The following is a 22,901-nucleotide window of genomic DNA, read 5'->3' on the forward strand; positions in this document are numbered from 1 at the left end:
ATAGTGGAAGCATTTCAAAGGATTTTGCTCCTCCTAACTACAGATTATAGAATAAGCACTTCAATTTGAGAAGAAATGTTTATTTTTTGCTAGAAAAGTATTTTGAATGAGGGCCTATCCGAGCTTGTTCAAATTATGATGCCTTATTCCGTCTCAAAATGAATCTTAACTACAAATTATAGAGCAAGCACTTCAATTTGAGAAGAAATATTTATGTTTTGCTAGATAAATAGTTTGAATTAGGGCCTGGGAGAGCTTGGTCAAATTGTGGTGCCTCACTCCGTCAAAAAAGAAAATACTTCCTTTATTTCAAATATAAGTTGCTTTGGCTTTTTAGTGCTTAGCTTTTACTATGTATCTAGATATACCCTTTATACATAGCAAAAGTTATGAATATAAAAAAGCCAAAACAACTTATAATTTAAAATGTAGGGAGTATTATCCTAGGTTTGACTAAGTTAGGCTTATCAAGTAGGTTTATAAAGAACAATATCAACATTTGTATCTCCAAACATGGTTACTATTTTATCTAATACTTATTAGGCACCATAAATATTAGTACGATCCATGTTGTATATACATTGTCAACTTAATATTGATTGACTCCTCAAAAAATAAGAATGATATTTTTTTAGACAGATGAAGCAAGGCTTTGTACACTACATGTTGTTGCTAGAATTTAGAATTTATATTTTCTTTTTGAAAGGATTCTCTCCATTTAAAATTATATATAAGACATTTTCACTTTTTGGATAGTTTTAGTTGTACACTTAGATATATATTATATCTAAATACATAATAAAAAATAATATATTTAGGAAAACCAAAACTTCTTATAATTTGAAAACAAGGTAGTAGAAAATAGAAAATTTGACTTGAAAATTGCACTAGGAGCAGACAATTTCTTTACAATGCGTCGAAGCAGCACATAAACAATATAGGTGTAAAAGTTATAGAAAATACCTCTCCTCAGTTTGGAAGTATTGAACATGACCATGACAATGCATTCAACTAGTAGTGATTTTTTTAAAAAAAACATAGAGTATATATATATGATATTGTTCTTCTCAAAAGTTATTAGAGCGAAGAAATTGTTCCATGATACAAAAATGTATCTGAGGCTCCAATGAATAGGAAAATAACCTATATGTTAAATCTCTTGGGAAAAAACATATATTGGAAGCATTTCAAAGGATTTTGCTCCTCCTATCTACAAGTTATAGAATATAAGCACTTCAGTTTGAGATGATATGTTTATTTTTTTACTAGATAAATATTTTGAATGAGGGGCTGAGAGAGCTTTGTTCGAATTGTGGTGCCTCACTCTATCTTAAAATGAATCCTAACCATGAATTATAGAGTAAGCACTTCAATTTGAGATAGGCCTATGTTTATTTTTTGCTAGATAGATAGTTTGAATTAGAACTGGGAGAGCTTGGCCGAATTGTGGTGCCTCACTCCGCCTCAAAACAAAATACTCCTTTCATTTCAAATTATAAGTTATTTTGGCTTTTTTGTTCTTAACTTTTACTATGTATCTAGATATACCCTTTGTCTACATACATAGCAAAAGCTATGAATCTAAAAAAAAGCTAAAACGACTTAATAATTTGAAATGTAGAGAGTATCATCCTAGGTTAGACTAAGTTAAGCCTTTTTAAGCTTATAAACTAAGTTTATAAAGAACAATATCAACATTTGTATCTCCAAACATGGTTACTATTTCATCCGATATTTATTATGCATTATAAATATTAGTACATTGATATATATATATATATATTAAACTTAATATTGATTAACTCCTCTAAAAACAAGAATGATATATTTTTTGGATCGATGAAGTAAGGCTCTTTAGACTACATGTTGTTGATAGAACTTAGAATTTCTTTTTTTTAAAGCACTCTATTTTAAACTATAAGACGTTTCCACTTTATAGACAACTTTTGTTATACAACTAGATATATACTATATCTAAATACATAATAAAAATAATAATATATATAAACAACCAAAAACGTCTTATATTTTGAAAGCAAGGGAGCAAAAAAGAGATTTTTTTTTACTTGTAGGTCACTAGCAGCACACACAATCTCTCTTTACCACGCAGCACATAAACGATATAGGCTAAAACTTCCAGAAGATACCTCTCCTCTTGTAAATTTCCCATGAGACCCCTGTGGGCTATAAATAAATAGGGGCCTACATCTTCTGACCCATCAAGAAGTAGCGCGTCAAAAATCCGTAGAAACACAGGGGAGAAACTGCAAAAACATACTTGCCAAAATGGCAGAAAAGGTAGTCCTACCTCCAAAAAAGAGATTGCGGTTCAGGTTGACGTCCAACCCCAGCGCGGGAAGCAGCGCAGGTGGCGGAGGCCGAGGCGGCGACGGCGACAGCGCAGCAGCACCGGCCCCCGCACCGCGACGGGAGCCCTCTTCTTTGCCGCCACGTTCGCCGTCGCTACCCAAACCGCTCACGTACAAGCACGGCGCCGGAAGCAGAGGAGATGGCGGCGGAGGCGGCGACGGCGCAGCAGCACCGACCCCCGCGCCGCGACGGGTGCCCTCTTCTACGCCGCCACGTTCAACGTCGCCACGCAAACCGTTCACGTACAACCCCAGCGCGGGAAGCAGCGGAGGCGGCGGCGCGGCGGGACCGAAACTCTCTTATTCGGTGCGTTGGCTTGCTGCGCTTGATTTTCTTGGGGATTCTTTCTCGCGTTCTGATAGAGGGAGAGGGATTCCTCAATTCTGCTAGTTGTATGCTAAATTTGGTATGAACATGTTCCCAATTTGATTGGCGGGTTCTTGATTTTTTTTTTTTGGGTGGGGGTGGTGCTGGGAGGGAGGGATTAAAGAAAAAAAAAGCAATGCCGATTCTTGAATTATCACGGAATCGTGTGCCACGGCAACATGGAATGGGGGTTTCTTGCGAAATGCCTATCCTGTTTAGATGAATGTCTCGTAATTTGGGGTTCCTTTAGGGATTTGATCCAATTGCAGACAGGCTTGCTTTTCCTTTTTCCTGAAAAGAAAACTCGCTCTATGTTGATCACATTTTTTAGATTCTTTTTCGTGCGTTCTTGGGTGTAAGTGGACATCTCGTGATGCTGGAGAGCATGACGTGATATGCATATCTTCTGGAAAGTATTTTTTTACATTATGTGGCTGTCATTTGACCATAACAAAATAGGTGGATTTGTTGGGATTATGTCACTGGGTTCTCCCTGCTTCCATTTGGAAAGTATGAATTACCTGATGATTGTAACTCATTTAGGACCCTAAGGACTCCGATGATAAAAAGCCAGACGAATTTCAAACAAGAAATGGATGGGGTTCTCTGTTCATGAGTGATCCTTCTATGTACTCGAGTTATCCACGAAACCCCCCTCATTATATTGGCCGGCAAAATTGTGAGCCGCTCACCAGACAGAAGTTTCTTTCACTGCACCACAATTGGCAACAGCTGCTAGATGGCAAGAATACATACCTCCGTCCTCCAAAGAACAACCGTGTTGCCAAGGACAATGATGACGACAACATCTTTGTAACCCCAGAACCTCTTGAGTTGACACTACAATGTCAGGTATAAATATTGTAGCCTCATAAGCTACAACAGGTTCTGCCGGCGCCCCTTCTTCCTTGAAGGCGTCTCTTGATGTCCTGGATGTTTCTGTTTCATTGTCTAAAAAAACGTTTGCTCAAAAACATATTTAGTCTTTCGCAATAAAACAATTCTTATTTTCATATCCAGAAAATAATGTAACTTAAATATTTCCATGAACAGATACAATGCGCCATGCAGTAAACAGCACTATTTGTACAGTAAAAAATGTCACTAACGTCAACCATAAAGTTCATTGTATTTTAAATGATGTTTATCGAAATGGGATTTTTTAAATGATGTTCAAAGCTTGCCTACCAGAGATCTTACAGATTCATGATTTTGCTTCAAGCAATAGCTAGCTAGCCTTTACATGCAAAGGCATTTTGCCAAATGGGTCTCAAGCATTTCCTGTAAAAAGAAGTGAACTCTTGTGCTCAATGCCTTGCCTCAACATGACTTGTCTGGATGATTTTAAGTTTTATAATATTATGAATTAACTATTATGCCTAGTGGGATGCTAACTTTTACAATCATAGGAGCCACTATCGCATTTGGTTTGTGGAGCTGCAGGAAAACCTATCCCACAGTACAAGTTTAAGGTTTGTTTGTACATTGTGAACTTGACTCTAGAAGCACTGCCGTTATTAAGAACTTTGTGCATACCTGAAAATCATTCTTTGTGCAGATACTTAGTGAATATTATGCGTGCTTCAGACCAATGCGAAGGGATGGGTCACAGTTCTACAGAGCTTTCCTTTTCTCTTACTTGGTAACGACCTCAGTTATCTTGTTCATGATGTGGTTGTTGCTTTCTTCTTCTGCACAAAATCTTAACATGCTAATCTTGTAATCAGGAAAACCTTGGGAAAATGCAAGGTAGTCAAGCTGAGGTCACTCGTTTAATGGAATGTGTGGCAAGGTCCAGAGTGAATTTCCTTCGTTTAGAATGGAATAATGCATACTTCTCAAATCCAGAAGCATTTTTTTCAAGTGTTGTTTCTGTAAGTATTATCACAGCTTACAAAAGCATGAATTTTTATTTCCTGATCGTTTTATCCTAAATTTTTCCTAGTGATTTTTTCAGCCGGCTATGCACAAAACATCGTGCAGGACTTCTTTTTCCATACGAAGAATCATGCGGGACATCTATTAGTTGCCAAAATACTTATTGTGCCCCATGGCCTGAATCATAGAGATTATGTAGTGTGTATCTTTTCAAGGAATTCTAGGTACTTCTGGGGATGAGACTCTGTTTTATGGCCGGGGCTAGGAGTACGCTGCTGCTTGCTTTGGCTTCATCTTAGTTTTCTGGTATTCATGCTTGGTTGATCTTTTGTTCCGGTGGGGACGCGGGATGTATGTATTAATCTTCTACAGTATCTTTTGTTCCGGTGCGGGGTGTGTTTTACTTCAAATTTCTCTTCTTAATGCAATGGTACTCTGACTCTCCTGCATATTCAAGGTTAAAAATGTAATGTGTACAGAATTTACAGTTCTGTAGACAGTAAAAACAGTATTACAACGTAATTTACAGTAGTATGGTATAATTTACAGTTTTATAGAAACGTGCGCTCTCATTCCTTATACATGGGAAAAGAGGGGGGTTTTTTTTAAGAGTGCACAGACACATAGATGACATGGAGTATGTGAACAGAACAACTTGAGAGCTCATGAGTAATCACATATATATGAGTATGTATCATGTATTCTGATATCATTTTTTCATTTTCTTACATTTTCACATCTAAGAGATAAAATTATGGTTTATAAAATGGTACTTATCTAAAAAAAGAATGGCGCTGCAAGACCACATTATGCATCACTTAGGAGTGTCTTTTCCTGAGATTATACTTATATTATTCACTGCACATGTCTTTGTGTTCTTTCAGGAGTTTGAGCACTTGGTCAATTCAGTTGCAAATGGGTAGGCTTAGTTCCTTGCTTGATCCAATTCTCAGTAATCAATTGTTGCCATAATACTTATGTTTATGGAAAGTTCTATTTTTTTTCCTTTCTAGGCTAAATGCTGATGAACTTTACAAGATAAGCCTACAGGAGATTTCTTCATCCAGGAGTGAGGATACGATGCTTTTTGTGATGTGTTGTTTGTTTATTTGTTCTCTATCTATGTAACGTTTCTCTTTGGTTAGTTCTTTCTTTGCTTAGATTGCTGACAGAGGTTCAGATCCGTACATATGAAGCGCACTACAACAGAGAACAGAGTCAGAATCAGAATGAAAAGATAAATGCCCTTTTGGTTAGTGTTTCAGCTGCTATACCATCATCTCCGAATTTATGCTTGATTCATTTCGAGTAGTTGATTGTTTTCCTTTTATTCTTCTGTAACAATTATATATCATTAACAATGTGATCGCTTTCCAAGTTAGCCTTCTCGTGATGGAAATATGCAAACCCTATAAATGAAAATGTGGGCAACTTTTTTTGGTTAATAAGGAAGAACCAAGCTAACCATACTATGCCATTTACAAATTGCTCTCACTATTCTGCATTTGTGGCCTTGTAACAGTTTTGCAAAGAATCTGTGCGTCCCTTTGGCGCTGATGTCATCTCTTTACAAATGATGGCTCTACCACAAGCTCTTGGCATCCCCTTGCACCTAGCAGCTGTGGATGGTACCGTGAATGATGGACCTGTGCAAGTAAAGTGCATTGACATCATTCCTCGATCAGGACCTCTCAGTTCAAGCAGAAAATACTATCTATCCAGTGCAACTGATAAACCTCCAGTCTTGCCAGCTGGAAACTTATTTTTGTCTGATCGCATGCCTCTAGTGATCTTATTAAAATCTTCCAATGGTACTGCCATTCTTTATCGCAAGTGAACAGATTCTGAGTATGCAGCAGCCTGTTGATGGTTCTAACAGGAACTGTTTGGGTGATAACATGAATCTCTATTGATAGTCTACTCTAGTATGGGTGTTTGATTGTGCATCTGCTTCCAAATTGTATCTGGTTACACTTCTTTGCCCAAGACAAAAAAATACTCCATTTGCTGGGATGTGCTGATGCACACAGTTTATGAAATAAATTTGGACTTGGCATAATATGTGAGGCACTATTTCTCTTGTTGCTGGATACTTAAGGGCACTGGTACCAGTGGGAAGAACACCTTACACTAGGAGCAGTGGAATAGATCAGTTAGCATTTTTGGTTTACTTTTGTTATGGATGTTGTTCCCAGTTACTTAAGCAGTTGGATGAATGGTTAACATTTGGTAGGATCATATGAAGGATTACTTGTTTTCTGATACATCAATATGCGGTTTGGATCATCCATCTTCAAGGAACAATAATACCGTAATTTGCAGCATGAAGGAATTGTTTTGTGAGTCCCTGTTACTGCAGGCTTTCCTTTGGTTGGTAATGCTTGCTAAAAGTTGGATTTGTTCTAGAAGTAAGTTTAAATCGATAAAGATGTGGAGTTTGTAAGATTCTTTGAAGACACTTCTTTTTGAGAAGTAGGGTTAACATTGACAGCAGACTTAATCAAATGAAAATGCAGTATGCGAGCAGTCATTCTTTTTGGATAAGAATACCCAAGTGATTGTGAATGTCGTGCTTGATCAGTCTTGGGTATTGCTGCAGCTTGCATAGTACAAATAGGGTTGAGTAGAAGTTTTAAAGCCTGGATGTTGAGTAGAAATTTTGCAGCCATCTGGGAGATTAAACTGGGAATACAGATTTGCTTTAAGTGGAAGGATATGGACATACACCGCCACCTATACTTGACATGATGAGTGGTTCATGACATTCCAACACAGACATAAAAAATGGACACCTCTGCAATGTTTGGTGTTGGCTTCCCGGTCTTTTTTTTTAAGAATTCCAGTCATTGGAGTTGTGATCTGCAGAGAACAGACAGCAGAGAGGGAGGGACAGACAAATACGAAGGTAGCTAAGAGAACAAGATTCTAATCTATCCTCTCCCTCACACTGACCAACACGTAGTGTATGCTGACTTTGTTTCCCAGCCTCAAGTTGTATGCCAGATATGCTACAGAGGTGCCTGATGACTGCACGTGCCTGTTGTAGCTTGTGTGGTAGGGCAGGGGACTGCTTAACGACATGTGTAGTCCTTCCATATCTCTCTCTGGATGAAATGTAGTCCATTTGACAAGAACTTGAGCAGCAGCAGAAGAACTGCCTTTTTACCAGTCCTGTGTCCTAACCCAAAATGGATTCAGGCAACAGTACTGGCATATTGTCCAGAACTCCAGATCAGGCAGCTGCAGCTCATGGATCTCAGGGAACACTGGTGTGTACAAATGGGTACAATGTAAGGTCATTAGTTGTGAGACCTTAAACACAAGGTGAATCTTACACAGTTCTGGTAGAGCTAAGCAATATGTTGTTGATTCCTTGTGCTTTAGTACTCCAAATGAGGCAAAGTACTTTTGGAGGGAGCTTCTGGCATGGTTGGCGCGATTAAGCATAACCAACCTGAAATTGGTTTGGAAAATGATGCTTATCAGTTTGCATCTTCATTTTGTTCTAAACCCAACTCAGTTCATTCTTGAGATCAAATTTAGCTGCACTTCTTATAGCTCAGGGAACTATTGAAATGATGTACTTGAGGCATACTCTCTCCGTTCTAAAATCAGTGTCGTTTTTGCTTTCCAAGAAATAACTTTAATTAAATATATAGTAAAAAGTATTAATATTTATAGTACATAATTAATATCATTGGAAATATCTTTAAGTCTAGTTTTTTAACAAAATTATTTAGAGATACAAATATTGCATGTATTTTCTATAAATTGAGTCAAACTTGTGGCACGAAAACCTAAAACAACACTCTTTTTGGGACGGAGGGAGTAGTCTAGAAGCATTAAACATGACCATGACAATGTGTTTGACTAATAGTGATTTTTTTAAAACATAGTATATATGTGAAATATATAAGAAATTACTCTTCTCAAAAGTTATTAGAGAGAAAAATATTGTTTCATGATACCATAATGTAGCTGAGGCTCTAATGAATAGACCAATGTACCTACATTTGTTAAATCTCTTGGAAAAAACATATATTGGGAGCATTTCAAAGGATTTTGCTCCTCCTAACTATAAATTATAGAATAAGAACTTCAATTTGAGATGAGATGTTTATTTTTTGCTAGATAAATATATAGCTTGCATGAGGGCCTAGGAGAGCTTGTTCAAATTGTGGTGCCTCACTCCGTCTCAAAATGAATCCTAACTACAAATTATAGAATAAGCATTTCAGTTTGAGATAAGATGTTTATTTTTTGCTAGATAAATGGTTTGACTTCTGGGAGAGCTTGATCAAATTGTGGTGCCTCATTCCGTCCCAAAACAAAATATTCCCTTTATTTCAAATTATAAGCTATTTTGGTTTTTTAGTTCTTACCTTTTACTATGCATCTAAGTATAGCATATGTCTAAATACATAGCAAAAGTTATAAATCTAAAGAAAACCAAAATGACTTTTAATTTGAAATATAGGGAGTATCATCCTAGGTTAGGCTAAGTCAAGCTTTTTTAGCTTATAAACTGGGTTTACAAAGAACATTATCAACATTTGTATCTTCAAATATGGTTACTATTTCATCTAATACTGATTAGGCATCATAAATATTAGTATATATGTTGTCAAACTTAATATTGATTGACTCCTTAAAAAACAAGAATGGTATTTTTTTGAACAGATGAAGTAAGGCTATGTGGACTACATGTTGTTGCTATAACTTATTTTTTTAAAGTACTCTCTCTATTTTAAATTATAAGATATTTTAATCTTTTTGATACACTTATATATATATATAAATATATAATAAAAATGATATATCTAGAAAACCAAAACGTCTTGTAATTTGAAAGCATGTGAGTAGAAAAACTGAAAATTTTACTTGTAAATTTCACTAGCAGTAGACAATTTCTTTACTAAGAGCATCTCCAAGAGACTAGGTAAAATTATATTCTAAACTATAAGATTTAGCCATTGTGTAAAATAAAAAACTCACTCAATGTATAGAGTTCCACAACAGCCTTTGTATAGGATAGCTAGTGAGAACGACATGCTATATATGACAAGCGAAAGTTTAGGAATAGCAAACTTGCTATTTTAGCAAACCAGATAGCACATCTGTTGAACTTTAATTTTTGCTTTGAAAATGTAAAAATAGCCTAGATAACATGGATATTATATCTGTCTACGCAGCACATAAACGATACGAGGCGCAAAAGTTCCAGAAAATACCTCTCCTACTGTAAATTTTTTCCCATTGGATCCCTGTGGCTATAAATAAATAGGGGCTATATCTTCTGACCCACCCACCAAGAAGTAGCGTGTCAAAAAAAATTCCGTAGAAACCTAGGGGAGAAACTGCAAAAACAGTTTTGCCAGAATGGCAGAAAAGGGCCTACCTCCAAGAAAGAGAGTGCGGTTCAGGTTCACGTCCAACCCGAGCGCGGGAAGCAGCGCAGGTGGCGGAGGCGGAGGCGGCGACGGCGACGGCGACGGCGCAGCAGCACCGGCCCCCGCACTGCGACAGGAGCCCTCTTCTTCGGCGCCACGTTCACCGTCGCCACCCAAACCGCTCACGTGCAACCCCGGCGCGGGAAGCAGCGGAGGCGGCGGCGCGGCGGGACAGGAACTCTCTTATTCGCCGCCGCCGCTTTCACCGTCGTCCCCCGGTGACGAGGACCCCGGAGAGGCAGGACGGGAACTCTCTTATTCGCCGCCCTCGCTTTCATGGTCGTCCTCCGATGACGAGGTTAGGCTTCGTTCCAGCTTCATGCGGGTGTCTTGGGGAGTTGGGGTTTGGTGCGTTGGCATGTTCTTGAGTTGCTGCGCTTGATTTCTTGGGGATTCTTTCTCGGGTTCTGATAGAGGGAGAGGGATTCCTCAATTGTGCTGGTTGGTTGTAGGCTAATTTTGGTTTGAACTTTGAACATGTTCCCAATTTGATTGGCGGGTTCTTGATTTTGGGGGGAACACAGAAAAGAATGAAGTGACGGATAAAAAAAGCAATGCCGGTTCTTGAATTGTCGCTGAATCGTTTGCCACAGCAACATCGAATGGGGGTTTCTTGCGAAATGCTTATCCCGTTTAGATGACTGTGTCGTAAGTTGGGCCTCCTTCAGGGATTTGATCCAATTGCAGGCTGGCTTGCTTTTCCTCTTTCCCTTGGCATTTCCGGTAAAGAAAACTCGCTCTATGTTGAGAGAGCACATTGTTTAGATTCTTTTTCGTGCGTTCTTGGTGTTAATGGATATCTCGTGATGCCAGAGAGCATGATGTGATGTGCATATATATCTTCTGGAAAGTATTTCTTTTTAGATTATGTGGCCATCATTTGACCAGAACAGAATAGGTGGATTTAGATTTACTGGGATTATGTCACTGGGTTCTCCCTGCTTCCATTTGGAAAATATGAATTACCTGATTATTGTAACTCATTAGGATAAGCTGGACGAATTTCAAATAAGAAATGGATGGGGTTCTCTGTTCATGAGTGATCCTCAAGTTCTTTCTGCTATGTGCTCGAGTGATCCACAAAACCCCCCTTGTTATATTGGCCGGCAAAATTGTGAGCCGCTCACCAGACAGAAGTTTCTTTCACTGCACCACAATTGGCAACAGCTGCTAGATGGCAAGAATACATACCTCCGTCCTCCAAAGAACAACCGTGTTGCCAAGGACAATGATGACGACAGCATCTTTGTAACCCCAGAACCTCTTGAGTTGACACTACAATGTCAGGTATAAATATTGTAGCCTCATAAGCTACTTAACTGAATTTACTTGTTTATTCAGTCATGAATTGTTTCTCCTTCATAGGGAAGTTGCTTTTTTTTTGTGCTCAATGAAATGGTCTGACATCTGTAATTTCGTACCGTCATCAATTATCACTAAGTATTTATACCATTGTAAATTTTTCTCCACTCAATACCTGTGATGCTCTGATCATACCCTGTCCATTGTGTTTCTAGATAAACTTTGCTCTTTAATGGCAATAAAATATGTGATGATCATATACACTAAATTTTCTTTGAACTGTTTGAAGATTGATGTATTTTGAAACTGATAGATAATGTCTGGGCTTTGTTAGCTTATATCATAGAGAATCAACATGGGTAGTTTACCCATTCCTTGGGTGTTCTAAGTCTTTTGGCTTAAATAGTTAGTTATGATTTCTTAAATACATGAAGAATATGGCTGAAGCGTCTCTCGATGTCCTGGACTTTTCTGTTCTATTATCTAAAAAAAATGTTACCCCCAAAACAGATTTAGTCTTTCCCCCTAAAACAATTCTTATTTTCATGTCCTGGAAAAAATTTAATGTAAATATTTCCATCAACAGATACAATGCGCCATGCAGTAAACAGAAGTGTTTGTACAGTAAAAGTATCACGAATGTCAACCATAAGTTCAGTGTGTTTTAAACGATGTCGAAAGCTTGGCTAGTTGGCTACCAGAGATCTTACAGATTCATAATTTTGCTGCAAGCAATAGCTAGCTAGCCTTTACGTGCAAAGGCATTTTGCCATATGGTTCTCAAGCATTTCCTGTAAAAAGAAGTGAACTCTTGTGCTCCAAGCATTGCCTCAGCATGACTTATCTGGATAATTCTAAGTTTTATAATCTTATGAATTAACTATTATGCCTAATGTGATGCTAACTTTTACAATCATAGATGCCACTATCGTATTTGGTTAATTCAGCTGGAGGAATACCTACCATCCAGCAGAAGTACAAGGTTTGTTTGTACATTGTAAATTTGACTCTAGAAGCACTGCCATTATTAAGAGCTTTGTGCATACCTGAAAGTCATTCTTTGTGCAGATACTTAGTGAACATTATGTGTGCTTCAGACCAGTGCGAAGCGATGGGTCACAGTTTTACAGAGCTTTCTTTTTCTCTTACTTGGTAACGACCTCAGTTATCTTGTTCATGATGATGTTGTTGCTTTCTTCTTCTGCACAAAATCTTAACATGCTAGTCTTGTAATCAGGAAAACCTTGGGAAAATGCAATGTAGTCAAGCTGAGGTCGCTCGTTTAATGGATTGCGTGGCAAGGTCCAGAGTGAATTTCCGTCGTTTAAAATGGAATAATGCATACTTCTCAAATCCAGAAGCATTTTTCTCAAGTGTTGTTTCTGTAAGTATTATTCCAGCTTACAAAAGCATGAATTTGTATTGCCTGATCGTTTTATCCTAATTTTTTCCTAGTGATTTGTTAAGTCGGCTATGCACAAAACAATCATGCAGGACTTCTTTTTCCTTGTGAAGAATCATGCGGGACATCTATTAGTTGCCAAAATACTTATTGTGCCCCATGGCCTCAATCATAGAGATTATGTAATGTGTATCTGTTCAAGGAATTTTAAGTACTTCTGGGGATAAGTGACTCTCTGTTTTATGGCCAGGGCTAGGGGTTTTCTGCTGCTTGCTTTGGCTTCCTCGTAATTTTCTGGTATTCGTTTTTTATTGTTCTTTTGTTCCAGTGGGGGGATGTATGTAAGTTCATAGGGTGTGTTTTTTAATACAAAATTCTCTTTTTAATGCAATGATAATGTGTACATAATTTACAGTTGTATAGAGAGTAAAAACAGTAGTACTGCATAATTTACAGTAGTAAGGTATAATTTACATTTTGCAGTTATAGAAACATGTGCTCACATTCCCTATACATGGGAAATGAGGTAACTTTGTTTTAAAACAATAACAAGATGGAGTGCACAGAGAAATACATGACAAGGACTACATGAACAAAACAAATTAAGAGCTCATGAGTAATCACATATATCTGGGTCTGTATCATACATTCATACTTCTGCACTGAAAAGTCCACTTTACTATCTGGTATGCAGTTTTTTTTTCCAATTTTCTTGCATTTTCACATCTAAGAGATAAAATTATGGTTTATCAAATGTACTTCTTTTTTATAAAAAAAATGGCACTGCAATACCTCATTATGCATCATTTAGGAGTGTCTTTTTCCTGAGATTATACTTCAAAGTAATTATATTAATCACTACAAATGTCTTTATGTTCTTTCAGGAGTTTGAGCACTTGGTCAATTTAGTTGCAAATGGGTATGTTTAGTTCCTTACTTCAGTGATCCATTTCTTTCAGTAATCAATTCTTTCCATTACACTTATGTTTATGGAAAATTTTATTTTATTCCTTTTCCTTTCTAGGCTAAATTCTGATGACCTTTACGAGATAAGCCTACAGGAGATTTCGTCATCTAGGAGTGAGGATACAATGCTTTTTGGGATGTGTTGTTTGTTTATTTATTCTCTATTTAACATTTTTCTTTGGTTAGTTCTTTCTTTGCTCAGATTGCTGACAGAGGTTCATATCCGTACACATGAAGCGGACTACAGCAGAGTATTGAGTCAGAAAAATGCCCATTTGGTTAGTGTTTCTGGCTGCTATACCAGCATTTCAAGTAATTGATTGTTTTCCTTTTATGCTTCTGTAACAATTATTTATCATTAACGGTGTGCTTGCTTTCCAAGTTAGCCTTTTCTCATTGGAAATATGCAAACCGTAGAAATGAAATGCGGGCAACTTTTGTTGGTTAATAAGGAAGAACCAAGCTAACCAATACTATGCCATTTACAAATTGCTCTTACCATTCTGCATTTGTGGCTTTGTAACAGTTTTGCATAGAATCTGTGCGTCCATTTGGCGCTGGCATCGAAATTCTACAAATAAGGGCTATATCACAGGCTCTTGGCATTCCAGTGCACGTAGCAGTTGTGGACGGTGCTATGAAAGATGGAACTGTGCAAGTGCTGTGCCTTGACTTCGTTCCTCAATCAGAATCAGGAGCAAGCAGAACATCAGGATCTCTCAGTTCAATCAGACAGTACTCTCTATCCAGTGCAACTGATCAACATCCAGTCTTGCCAGCTGGAAACTTATTTTTGTCTGATCGCATGCCCCTAGTGACCATATTCATGACGACTGCCAACACTACTGCCATTATGTATCGTAAGTGAACAGATTCTGAGTATGCAGCAGCCTCTGGTTGATGGTTCCAACAGGAACTGTTTGGGTGATAACATGGATCTCTATTGATAGTCTACTCTAGTATTGGTGTTTGATTGTGTATCTGCTTCCAAATTGTATCTGGTTACACTTCGTTGCCCAAGACAAAAAATAACCCATTTGCTGGTATGTGCTCATGCACACAGTTTATGAAATAAATTTAGACTTGGCCTAACATGCGAGGCACTGTTTCTCTTGTTGCTGGATACTTAAGCGCACTGGAACCAGTGGGAAGAACACCTTACACTAGGAGCAATGGAATAGATCAGTTAGCTTTTTTGGTTTACTTTTGTTATGGATGTTCCCAGTTGCTTAAGCAGTTGGATGGATGATTCACATTTGGTAAGAGCATATGAAGGAATAGTTGTTTTCTGATACAACAATATGTGGATTGCCATCATGCATCTTCAAGGAACAACAATACTTTAATTTGCAGCATGAAGGAATTGTTTTGTGAGTCCCTGTTGCTGCAGGCTTTCCTTTGGTGACTGATTGGTAATGCTTGCTAAAAGTTGGATGTGTTCTAGAAGTAACTTTAAATCGATAATGATGTGGAGTTTGTAAAATTCTTCGAAGCGACTTCTTGTGGAGAACTAGGATTAACATTTACAGCAGACTTAATCAAATGAAAATGTAGTACACGAGCAGTCATTCTTTTGAAATAAGAATACCCATGTGACTGAATGGCGTACTCGATCAGTCTTGTGTATTGCTGCAGCTTGCATAGTACAAATAGGGTTGTTGAGTAGAAGTTTTAAAGCCTGGATATTGAGTAGAAATTTTACAGCCATCGGGGAGATTAAACTGGGAATACAGATCTGCTTCAAATGGAAGGCTATGGACATACAGTGCCACCTATACTTGACATGATGAATGGTTCATGACATTCCAACACAGACATAAATGGAAACCTCTGCAATTCAATTTGGCTATTTTTGGCTCATTGCTGAACAGCAGAAGTTAATCCCAGCAGCACACGTTAATTTGTCCATTATGTTCACTATAATGTTTGATTCTGGCTTCCTGGTCATTGGAGTTGTGATCTGCAGAGAACAGAGACAGCAGAGAGGGAGGGATAGACAAATAGGAAGGTAGCTTAGAGAACAAGATCAGATAGGTAGGAGAGTAATGCTCATTCTCCACTTGGCTTAGATTCTAATCAGTTATCCAGTTATCCTCTCCTTCACACTGACCAACACGCAAGTTGTATGCCAGATATGCTACAGAGGTGCCTGATGACTGTGCACGTGCCTGTTGTAGCTTGTGTGGTAGGGCACTGCTTAGCGACATTTGTAGTCCTTCCATATCTATCTCTGGCTGAAATGGAGTCCATCTGACAAGCATTTGAGCAGCAGCAGAAGCAATGCCTTTTTACCAGTCCTGTGTCCTAACCAAAATGGATTCTGGGAACAATGGCATATTGTCCAGAACTCGAGATCTCAGGGAACACTGGTGTGTACAAATGGGTATAATGTAAGGTCATTAGTTGTGACTTGTGAGGCATTAAACACAAGGTGAATCTTACATTGTTCTGGTAGAGCTAAGCAATATGCTGTTGAATCCTTGCACTTTAGTACTCCAAATGAGCCAAAGTACTTTTGGAGGGTTTTTCGGGCATGGTTGATGATTGAGCATAACCAACCTGAAATTTGTTGGAGAATGATGCTTAGACTAGTCACAATGGATCTGAAATGCCGATGCTGAAACCCTCTTTTTCATCTCAGCCTCGATGCTTACTCATTGCAGCAACAAATTCAAGCATCGAAAATTGAAGCATCGAGGAAAGAACATGCTTCGGTGCTCGAAAATTGCCTGCTGTAATATAGGCCCACAACTAGAGTTCACCACTGCAGCTCAAGTGGAAGCATCGACTACACTGTGGCTAGTCTTATAAGTTTGCATCTTCATCTGTTCTGAACCCAACTCAGTTCATTCTTGAGATAAAGATTTAGCTGCCCTTCCTAGAGCAGAGTGTTAACATCAGAACTATTGGACTAATGCAGTTGAGGCATAGTCCTAACGTTAGAATCAGTGTCATATAGCATGTTAAATGGTATGTGGCCTGATGAAGTTTGATATGTGATAAACTCAGCTAGGTTCCGCTTGAGCCAAACAAGCATGCAAAATTCAAGAAGAAACTTCTCCAGACAGTGATTCAGCCTAGGATTAATAAGCTGGATTTAGATGCAATCTAATATCCAACAATCTGAATAATTCTTGCACGAAAGAGCGTGTGAAAAATCTTGTCTACATCAGACTTTTAAATATTGTGATGTGAATCACACAATGTGGCTTGACATAGCAGTCAGTGGTGCAGTGAAGGGATGCTGTAGAGCTAAGAGAAGAGCATACTTTGTGAATCTGTTCAACAATCTCTAGAAATAGCATTGCATCCATCATATTTAGAAAAGCACCCTGTGAAATCCATGGGGAGGTTTCGTCAAGCACCATGCATCAGGTACTGGCAAATAAAGGCTGAAGCAACGCAGGAGATTTGCAGTTTTCCTGCTTGGCGTGGTGGCAAGTGGTGCAGAAACATCAGATGTTGAGGTAGGCTAGTCTTCGCTAAGTATCCCAGATCCAAATGGTCTTGTATGGGAGAACCTTGTAACACTGATAAAACTTTAGCTACAGGGACTGGTTGTTCAGCAAGTGTGCTGATTAGTTTGAACTTTTGAAGCATTAGTGGAATAAGAATATAATTGAGGACTTATTGAAGCCATTTGGGCTGTCAAAATTGAGACAGCGTGTAGTACAGTAGTCAACTTTTTTTCTTCTTCTTTTTTTTTTTTTTTGAGTTCTAGGGACATACATCACAGTCCATTCTAGTATTACACAGGAACAAAGATTAACATTTACAAGTTCCAAGATTTCTCAAGCCGAAAGTAAAACTAATAAGAAAGCCAAAGTCAGACACAGCTACTAGTTCAAAGATGTTCCCACAGCACAGACAACTAACATACTGAAGGATATGGATAGCTAGACTCGCAAAGCCATATCCTTTGTTCTGGCCTAGGTGCAGCTGAGAGCACCAGTTTCAGTGGTTTCCGGTCCCCAGATCAGGAGTATCCGGAGGCTCTCTATTGCAGGATCAATACACCCTTACTCTAATGTACCTTCCAGACTGCAGTCATAGTCAGCAAGGTTTGTTCATCATCAATTTTCAGACAATGTGTCAGGATTGACAGCCACTGTACCCCAAGCTTCATTAGAGCATCTCTAATAGTTTGGTAAAATTCACTTGCCACATCTTGTGATTTGGCAAGTTGCTAAAGCATATGGCAAGTGAGATTTTCTTCTGTCCCCAACAGTTTGCCAATTGGGCTTGATAAATTTAAAAAGAAGACCCACAACCAACAACCAAATCAATAGCAAGTTAACAAATATGGGCGCGCGGTGCTGCTGGATAGCAAGTTGCCAAAAGATGGCAACACATTTACCAAACTGTTGGAGTGACTATTTTCCAGTTTTGCCAAATAAACAAGAAATAGCAAGTTCATTTAGGAACCTGTTGGAGATGCTCTTACCAGTGTACCATTTTGTAACCTACTAATCTGACTTCAGATGTTTCTTCAATTTGTTGTGGCCACATGCCTTGTAAGTGGTAACCTGGTCAGCTGGTTTTTGTAAATAAATTTGATCTGGTTATTCTGCTAATCGCAGCCCATAGGTTATTTACTCTTTGTCAGTACATTCTATCTACTACATGGTTATAATCAGAGTTTGAGAAATGAGCTACAAAATTCTGAACACAATTTTCCTTTTATCTGGAAGCCAAAGATGTACATGGCTATAATCAGAGTTTGAGATCAGAGTGAGGATTCACATGCAGAGGAAATGTAAATTTCCTGGGGCCAAAGACGCAGAGCATTCGTACAAGTGAATGGGACTAAAATGGTCAAACAAAAAACCAGTACTCCTCAAATCTGAAATCCTCTTCAATTCGCTATGCTCGATTCATATACTGCCCAGTTCTTGAATCAACCAGAATATCATCACCTACGTTCACAAAAGAGGGCACAGTGACAACAGCTCCAGTTTCCAGGGTTGCAGGCTTTGTTCCTCCTACAAAATACAGTAACAGTATGATCCCAGTACAAGTGATTAATTTGTTTAGGAAGATGCATGTTTAACCAATTGCAGGTACTTACAACAGAAGCATACTATATTTTAAGAGAGCTTTGTACCTTGTGCACTATCACTTGCCCCTGGGTCAGTATCAGTTACAGTCAGCCTCACAGTGATTGGGAGCTCAAAATCAATGATCTACACAATTATCACAATCAGTGTCCAGTAATTATTTGCTGTGCAAGAAAACTATTCACTCTGAGTTTATAGAATTTTAATTCATTAAAAAATGAATAGCAAAGAATCTGAAACAAAACTAGGAAATACCTTCCCATTCCAGTACAACAAATTGCAGTCCATCCCCTCTTTCAGCCATTTTTGCTTGTCACCGACATCTGCTTCATTTAACCGACTTTCTTCAAATGTTGTCTAGAAGGAGAAATTAAGAAGAGCATTGTAAGACAGAAAAATAACATGGAATTGTTTACCTATATCAGTATCCTAAGTTCAAATTTCTCCACGGATTCCGAAAGTGGCTAGTTTATGTCCAGATATCAAGCTTTCTGGGAAGACAAAAACAGAATATATTTTTTTTTCTGAAAAAGGAAGTTGAAAGTGACTACTGCAGAGGTGGTCGAAACTGAAAGTTTTGTGGTTCTTTTCCTTCATTAAAAATTTCTTACATTACAACTCTGAGTTGCTTTTGATAAAACAAATGATGCTGAATTCCTTCAACAATTCCTATAGAAGCCAATTTGCACTGTGTTTTCAAGCAAGAATGCTACAAAAGGTGATCTAAGAAACGGGTGCCTCAGGGTGTTGAAGTGAGACCATGGTAAAATTAAAAAACATAAAATATGATTGTTTATATTGACAATAATTTTGACTAATTACCAGATCCATGAACACGAACTGGGCACCATCCTTGTATGTAAATTGCTTGGTCTCCTTTGAAAGGGATGGTTCCTGGAGCTGAAAGTTTCAATGAAGAAGTGACTATTAGTCGTTGCATAACTGAAAGGGGATATACAGTGAACATAACACATGTATTGGTGAAGCAAGGGCAATCCACCATAGGCCAATGATAAGTCATATATAATTCATCAGACAAAATAACAAGAAAAAGCAAGAGTTCTAGCTAACTAAGCTACATCATGTACAAGTAATTTGTTCCAAGGAAAAAACAAACAAACATGTACTTACAAGCACAGTCACAGAGTGGGGAAAAGGAAAAAGAAACAAGTGCTGAATATTGTCAGATTCGGAAGATGTGAGTTAGAGGTGTGATTACCGTACTTCCAGCCCGGAAGGTTTTCTCAACCGTGTTGCCGGTTACATAGTTACGCATTTTTGTCCTGACAAAAGCAGCACCTTTTCCAGGCTTGACATGGAGGAACTCTGTTGTTGGATGGAGAGGAGAAATTTACTGTCATGTTTTTTGCATAAAAATGATGCAAATTTTGTTTTCAATACAGAGTAGAGTATTTTCTTCCCAAAAAGGTGCTACCTTAAGCAAATAAATCAGTAATCGTTGAGAAGACAGGTACATGGACTTGGTAAGTAGCCTCCACAACTTATTCTAGTATAGTGTGGCATTCTTTTGTAGATAAAAGAATAGTCTTTGGATAAAAGAATGAAGGGAAATACAAAGGGTAAGAGATGCTTGTCAGTCACCTAGAACTTTCCATGGCGCGCCGTCGACCTCGACGTTGGTGCCGACCCTGATGTCATTGCTGGAGATCGCATAAACCCCTGCAACGCAAGCAAAAGGAATCAGCCGCCGGCCACCACCAAAGACACACACTGAAGCAAGACATTGGTCTCTCACACTCAACCTGTACCGGAAGAAATTGGGAGCGGAAGGAAGAAGAACGAGAAGGAGAGGAGTTACTACTTACTGGTGAAAGAGCGGGAGCGGAGGGGGCGGCAGGAGGGAAGGGGAAGGAGAAGGGGAAGGCGGTGGAGCTGGAGGGAGGCGGTGGCTGCGGCGACGCCGTGGTGGTGGTGGTGGTGGTGGTAGGTGGGGCCTGCGCCGGCGAGGTGGCGGAGAGCGGCCATTCCTTCCTCGCGGCGTCCTCCGCAAGCCCGGGCGTGAGCTGCTGCTGCTGCTTGCGTTGCGATAAGGAGGTGAGCCTGAACAGAGGAGAGAGACAAGTGTTCGCAGGCAGCTGGAGGGTTGATTGGGCTGGGCCGGCCTGTGACGAGCCCGTTATGCTTGTAGCCCATCGTCATAGAGGCCCAAAGTTGTGTTAGTGGTCATTTGGAATTTTGGATGGTGGGTTAGGAAAATTTTGAAAAAAAAAGGGTCCAATTTACTCCCAGGTATATGAATAGTGTTCGGACTAATACTAATCTTATTAAGGCTAGATGAAAAACTCGAAGCTCGTTAGTTCGCTTGGCTCGTGGCTGGCTCGGCTCGTTAGGATAACGAGCCAAGCCGAGCCAAGATTTTAGCTCGTTAGCTATAACGAGCCAACTTGAGCCAGCTCGCGAGCCGCTCGGAAGCCAAACAAAGCTATATTATTAGAGAAAAAATCATCATAACTTATACTAGTTTTGTATTACTTCATGTCTTACACTTTATAAATGGTTGATATGTTAGCTCATATGAATATTTTATTAGACTTAAGACAGTTGGATATATTATTATTATATTATTACTATTTTTAAACTTTAGATAAATATAAATATTATATTTTATATATTTTTATACCTGGCTCGCGAGCTTAACGAGCCAGCTCGAGCTTTTAACGAGCCGAGCCTGAGCTGGCTCGTTATCTTAATGAGTCAAAACAAGCCGAGCTGGCTCGGTTATCCAGCCTTAAATCTGATGTTCGACTTATTTTTTTCAGTTAGGCCAATCCTTCTGTTGACAGGATTTTGTAATTTTTTTAGTTTTTGTGTATAACAAGCAAACTTGTCCGTACGTTGCAACGGGGTCGTATATATTTGAAAAGCTCCTTTACTCACGTAATCTCGCGGCGAGGGTGACTGCGTAGGCGCGACGAGTGAAAGGGCAACTATATTAACTCCAAAGGTACAAGAAACACCCCTATCATTCTCACCCCACCTAGCATTGTCTTTATCAGGGTCCCATAGTAGCAAAATCACAAAAGTGACCAATGTTAGGATTCAGGAACATCCACATGATTTGAAAACTGATTTACTGCACCCGTGCTAGCGTTTGGATGGACTCCGTGCTCTTTCTCGTGCTGGCGTTCACGTACCTTGTAGTACTACCATGCCCGTCTTGTTAGGCCCTGTTTAGTTTCCCACCCAAAAATTTTTCATCCATCCTATCGAGACACATGCATGAAACATTAAATGTACATAAAAAAATAAACTAATTACACAGTTTGGTTGAAAATCACGAGACGAATCTTTTAAGCCTAGTTACTCTATGATTAGCCTTAAGTGCTACAGTACCGACATGTGCTAATGACAGATTAATTATGCTTTATAGATTTTTCTTGCAGTTTCTTGATGAGCTATGTAATTTGTTTTTTATTAGTTTCTAAAAACCTCTTCCGACATCCTTCCGACATATTCAATGTGACATCTAAAAAGTTTTCATCTCCAATCTAAACAGAGGCCACTGTCAAGAAGCAGAGACAGGGAGCGAGAGAACCATCAAATTTGTGTGCCTAGCCCGGGTGGTGGTGCCTGCGGATGGTGGATTGAGAGAGTAGGAGCGGTGCTGCGCGTTTGGGGCAAGTGACAATGTGAACGGATTAGAGAGAAGTCATTGGGCCGTACACGAGTCCAGATAGGTTTGGGCCAAATGTGAGTCCGAGCAGATTTAGACTAAAAAATTATTGGTGATATGGAGAGGGCCGGACCAAAATCAGAGGGTGAGAAATTTGACTATTTATTATTAGGTATAGAGATATAGATAAAAACATATATTTATAATTAATCTAATGATACTTATTTGGTATCAATTTTTTATTTAAATTTGGTTAATTTTTTTTATTTTTTTAATTACCGAAATAGTTTTTTTTTATTAGAATGGAGGCAATAAAACATGATACGACTTCTCGTCGCTGAGGCAAGGCAAGAGAGCATCGAGCAGGGAAAGAATGGTAAATACTCCCTCCGTCTCTTTTTAATTGTCGCTTGCGCTTCCAAAAAACAACTTCCGGCAATTATATATTAAAAAATACTGATATTTATAATACATAA

At 38.7% G+C, this 22,901-nt stretch overlaps 3 protein-coding genes across 3 annotated transcripts; 2 read left to right on the forward strand and 1 right to left on the reverse strand.

Moving 5' to 3' along the window:
- On the forward strand, positions 2,287 to 8,124 carry LOC8074860. The gene is made up of 9 exons (XM_021446210.1): positions 2,287 to 2,676; positions 3,280 to 3,588; positions 4,146 to 4,208; positions 4,295 to 4,378; positions 4,464 to 4,610; positions 5,499 to 5,533; positions 5,628 to 5,683; positions 5,760 to 5,866; positions 6,137 to 8,124. Exons 1-9 carry the CDS (start codon positions 2,287 to 2,289, stop codon positions 6,449 to 6,451), a joined length of 1,506 nt encoding a protein of 501 aa, XP_021301885.1. The 3' UTR covers positions 6,452 to 8,124.
- LOC110429709 lies at positions 9,861 to 16,259 on the forward strand. The gene is made up of 9 exons (XM_021446084.1): positions 9,861 to 10,362; positions 11,052 to 11,351; positions 12,286 to 12,348; positions 12,435 to 12,518; positions 12,604 to 12,750; positions 13,653 to 13,687; positions 13,793 to 13,848; positions 13,921 to 14,012; positions 14,261 to 16,259. The coding sequence occupies exons 1-9, from the start codon at positions 9,994 to 9,996 to the stop codon at positions 14,600 to 14,602; spliced, it is 1,488 nt and encodes a 495-aa protein (XP_021301759.1). The 5' UTR covers positions 9,861 to 9,993; the 3' UTR covers positions 14,603 to 16,259.
- On the reverse strand, positions 18,388 to 20,852 carry LOC8074861 (elongation factor P). The gene is made up of 7 exons (XM_002442725.2): positions 20,618 to 20,852; positions 20,394 to 20,471; positions 20,011 to 20,117; positions 19,614 to 19,691; positions 19,047 to 19,148; positions 18,839 to 18,917; positions 18,388 to 18,716 (listed from the first exon to the last, which is right to left on the reverse strand). Exons 1-7 carry the CDS (start codon positions 20,775 to 20,777, stop codon positions 18,598 to 18,600), a joined length of 723 nt encoding a protein of 240 aa, XP_002442770.1. The 5' UTR covers positions 20,778 to 20,852; the 3' UTR covers positions 18,388 to 18,597.

This window comes from Sorghum bicolor, chromosome 8 (assembly GCF_000003195.3).
Source record: "Sorghum bicolor cultivar BTx623 chromosome 8, Sorghum_bicolor_NCBIv3, whole genome shotgun sequence".
NCBI lineage: Eukaryota > Viridiplantae > Streptophyta > Magnoliopsida > Poales > Poaceae > Sorghum > Sorghum bicolor.

Bases quoted from the DNA above. Each gene is read 5' to 3' on its own strand.
- LOC8074860 (XM_021446210.1), top strand. From the start codon at position 2,287: ATGGCAGAAAAGGTAGTCCTACCTCCAAAAAAGAGATTGCGGTTCAGG. The intron at 4,611-5,498 runs GTAAGTATTATC...GTGTTCTTTCAG, and splicing joins TTTTTTCAAGTGTTGTTTCT to GAGTTTGAGCACTTGGTCAA. The intron at 5,534-5,627 runs GTAGGCTTAGTT...TTTCCTTTCTAG, and splicing joins GTCAATTCAGTTGCAAATGG to GCTAAATGCTGATGAACTTT.
- LOC8074861 (XM_002442725.2), bottom strand. From the start codon at position 20,777: ATGGCCGCTCTCCGCCACCTCGCCGGCGCAGGCCCCACCTACCACCAC. The intron at 19,692-20,010 runs GTAATCACACCT...TGAAACTTTCAG, and splicing joins CCTTCCGGGCTGGAAGTACG to CTCCAGGAACCATCCCTTTC. The intron at 19,149-19,613 runs GTAATTAGTCAA...TTCTCCTTCTAG, and splicing joins AGTTCGTGTTCATGGATCTG to ACAACATTTGAAGAAAGTCG.
- LOC110429709 (XM_021446084.1), top strand. From the start codon at position 9,994: ATGGCAGAAAAGGGCCTACCTCCAAGAAAGAGAGTGCGGTTCAGGTTC. The intron at 12,519-12,603 runs GTAACGACCTCA...TCTTGTAATCAG, and splicing joins CTTTCTTTTTCTCTTACTTG to GAAAACCTTGGGAAAATGCA. The intron at 13,688-13,792 runs GTATGTTTAGTT...TTTCCTTTCTAG, and splicing joins GTCAATTTAGTTGCAAATGG to GCTAAATTCTGATGACCTTT.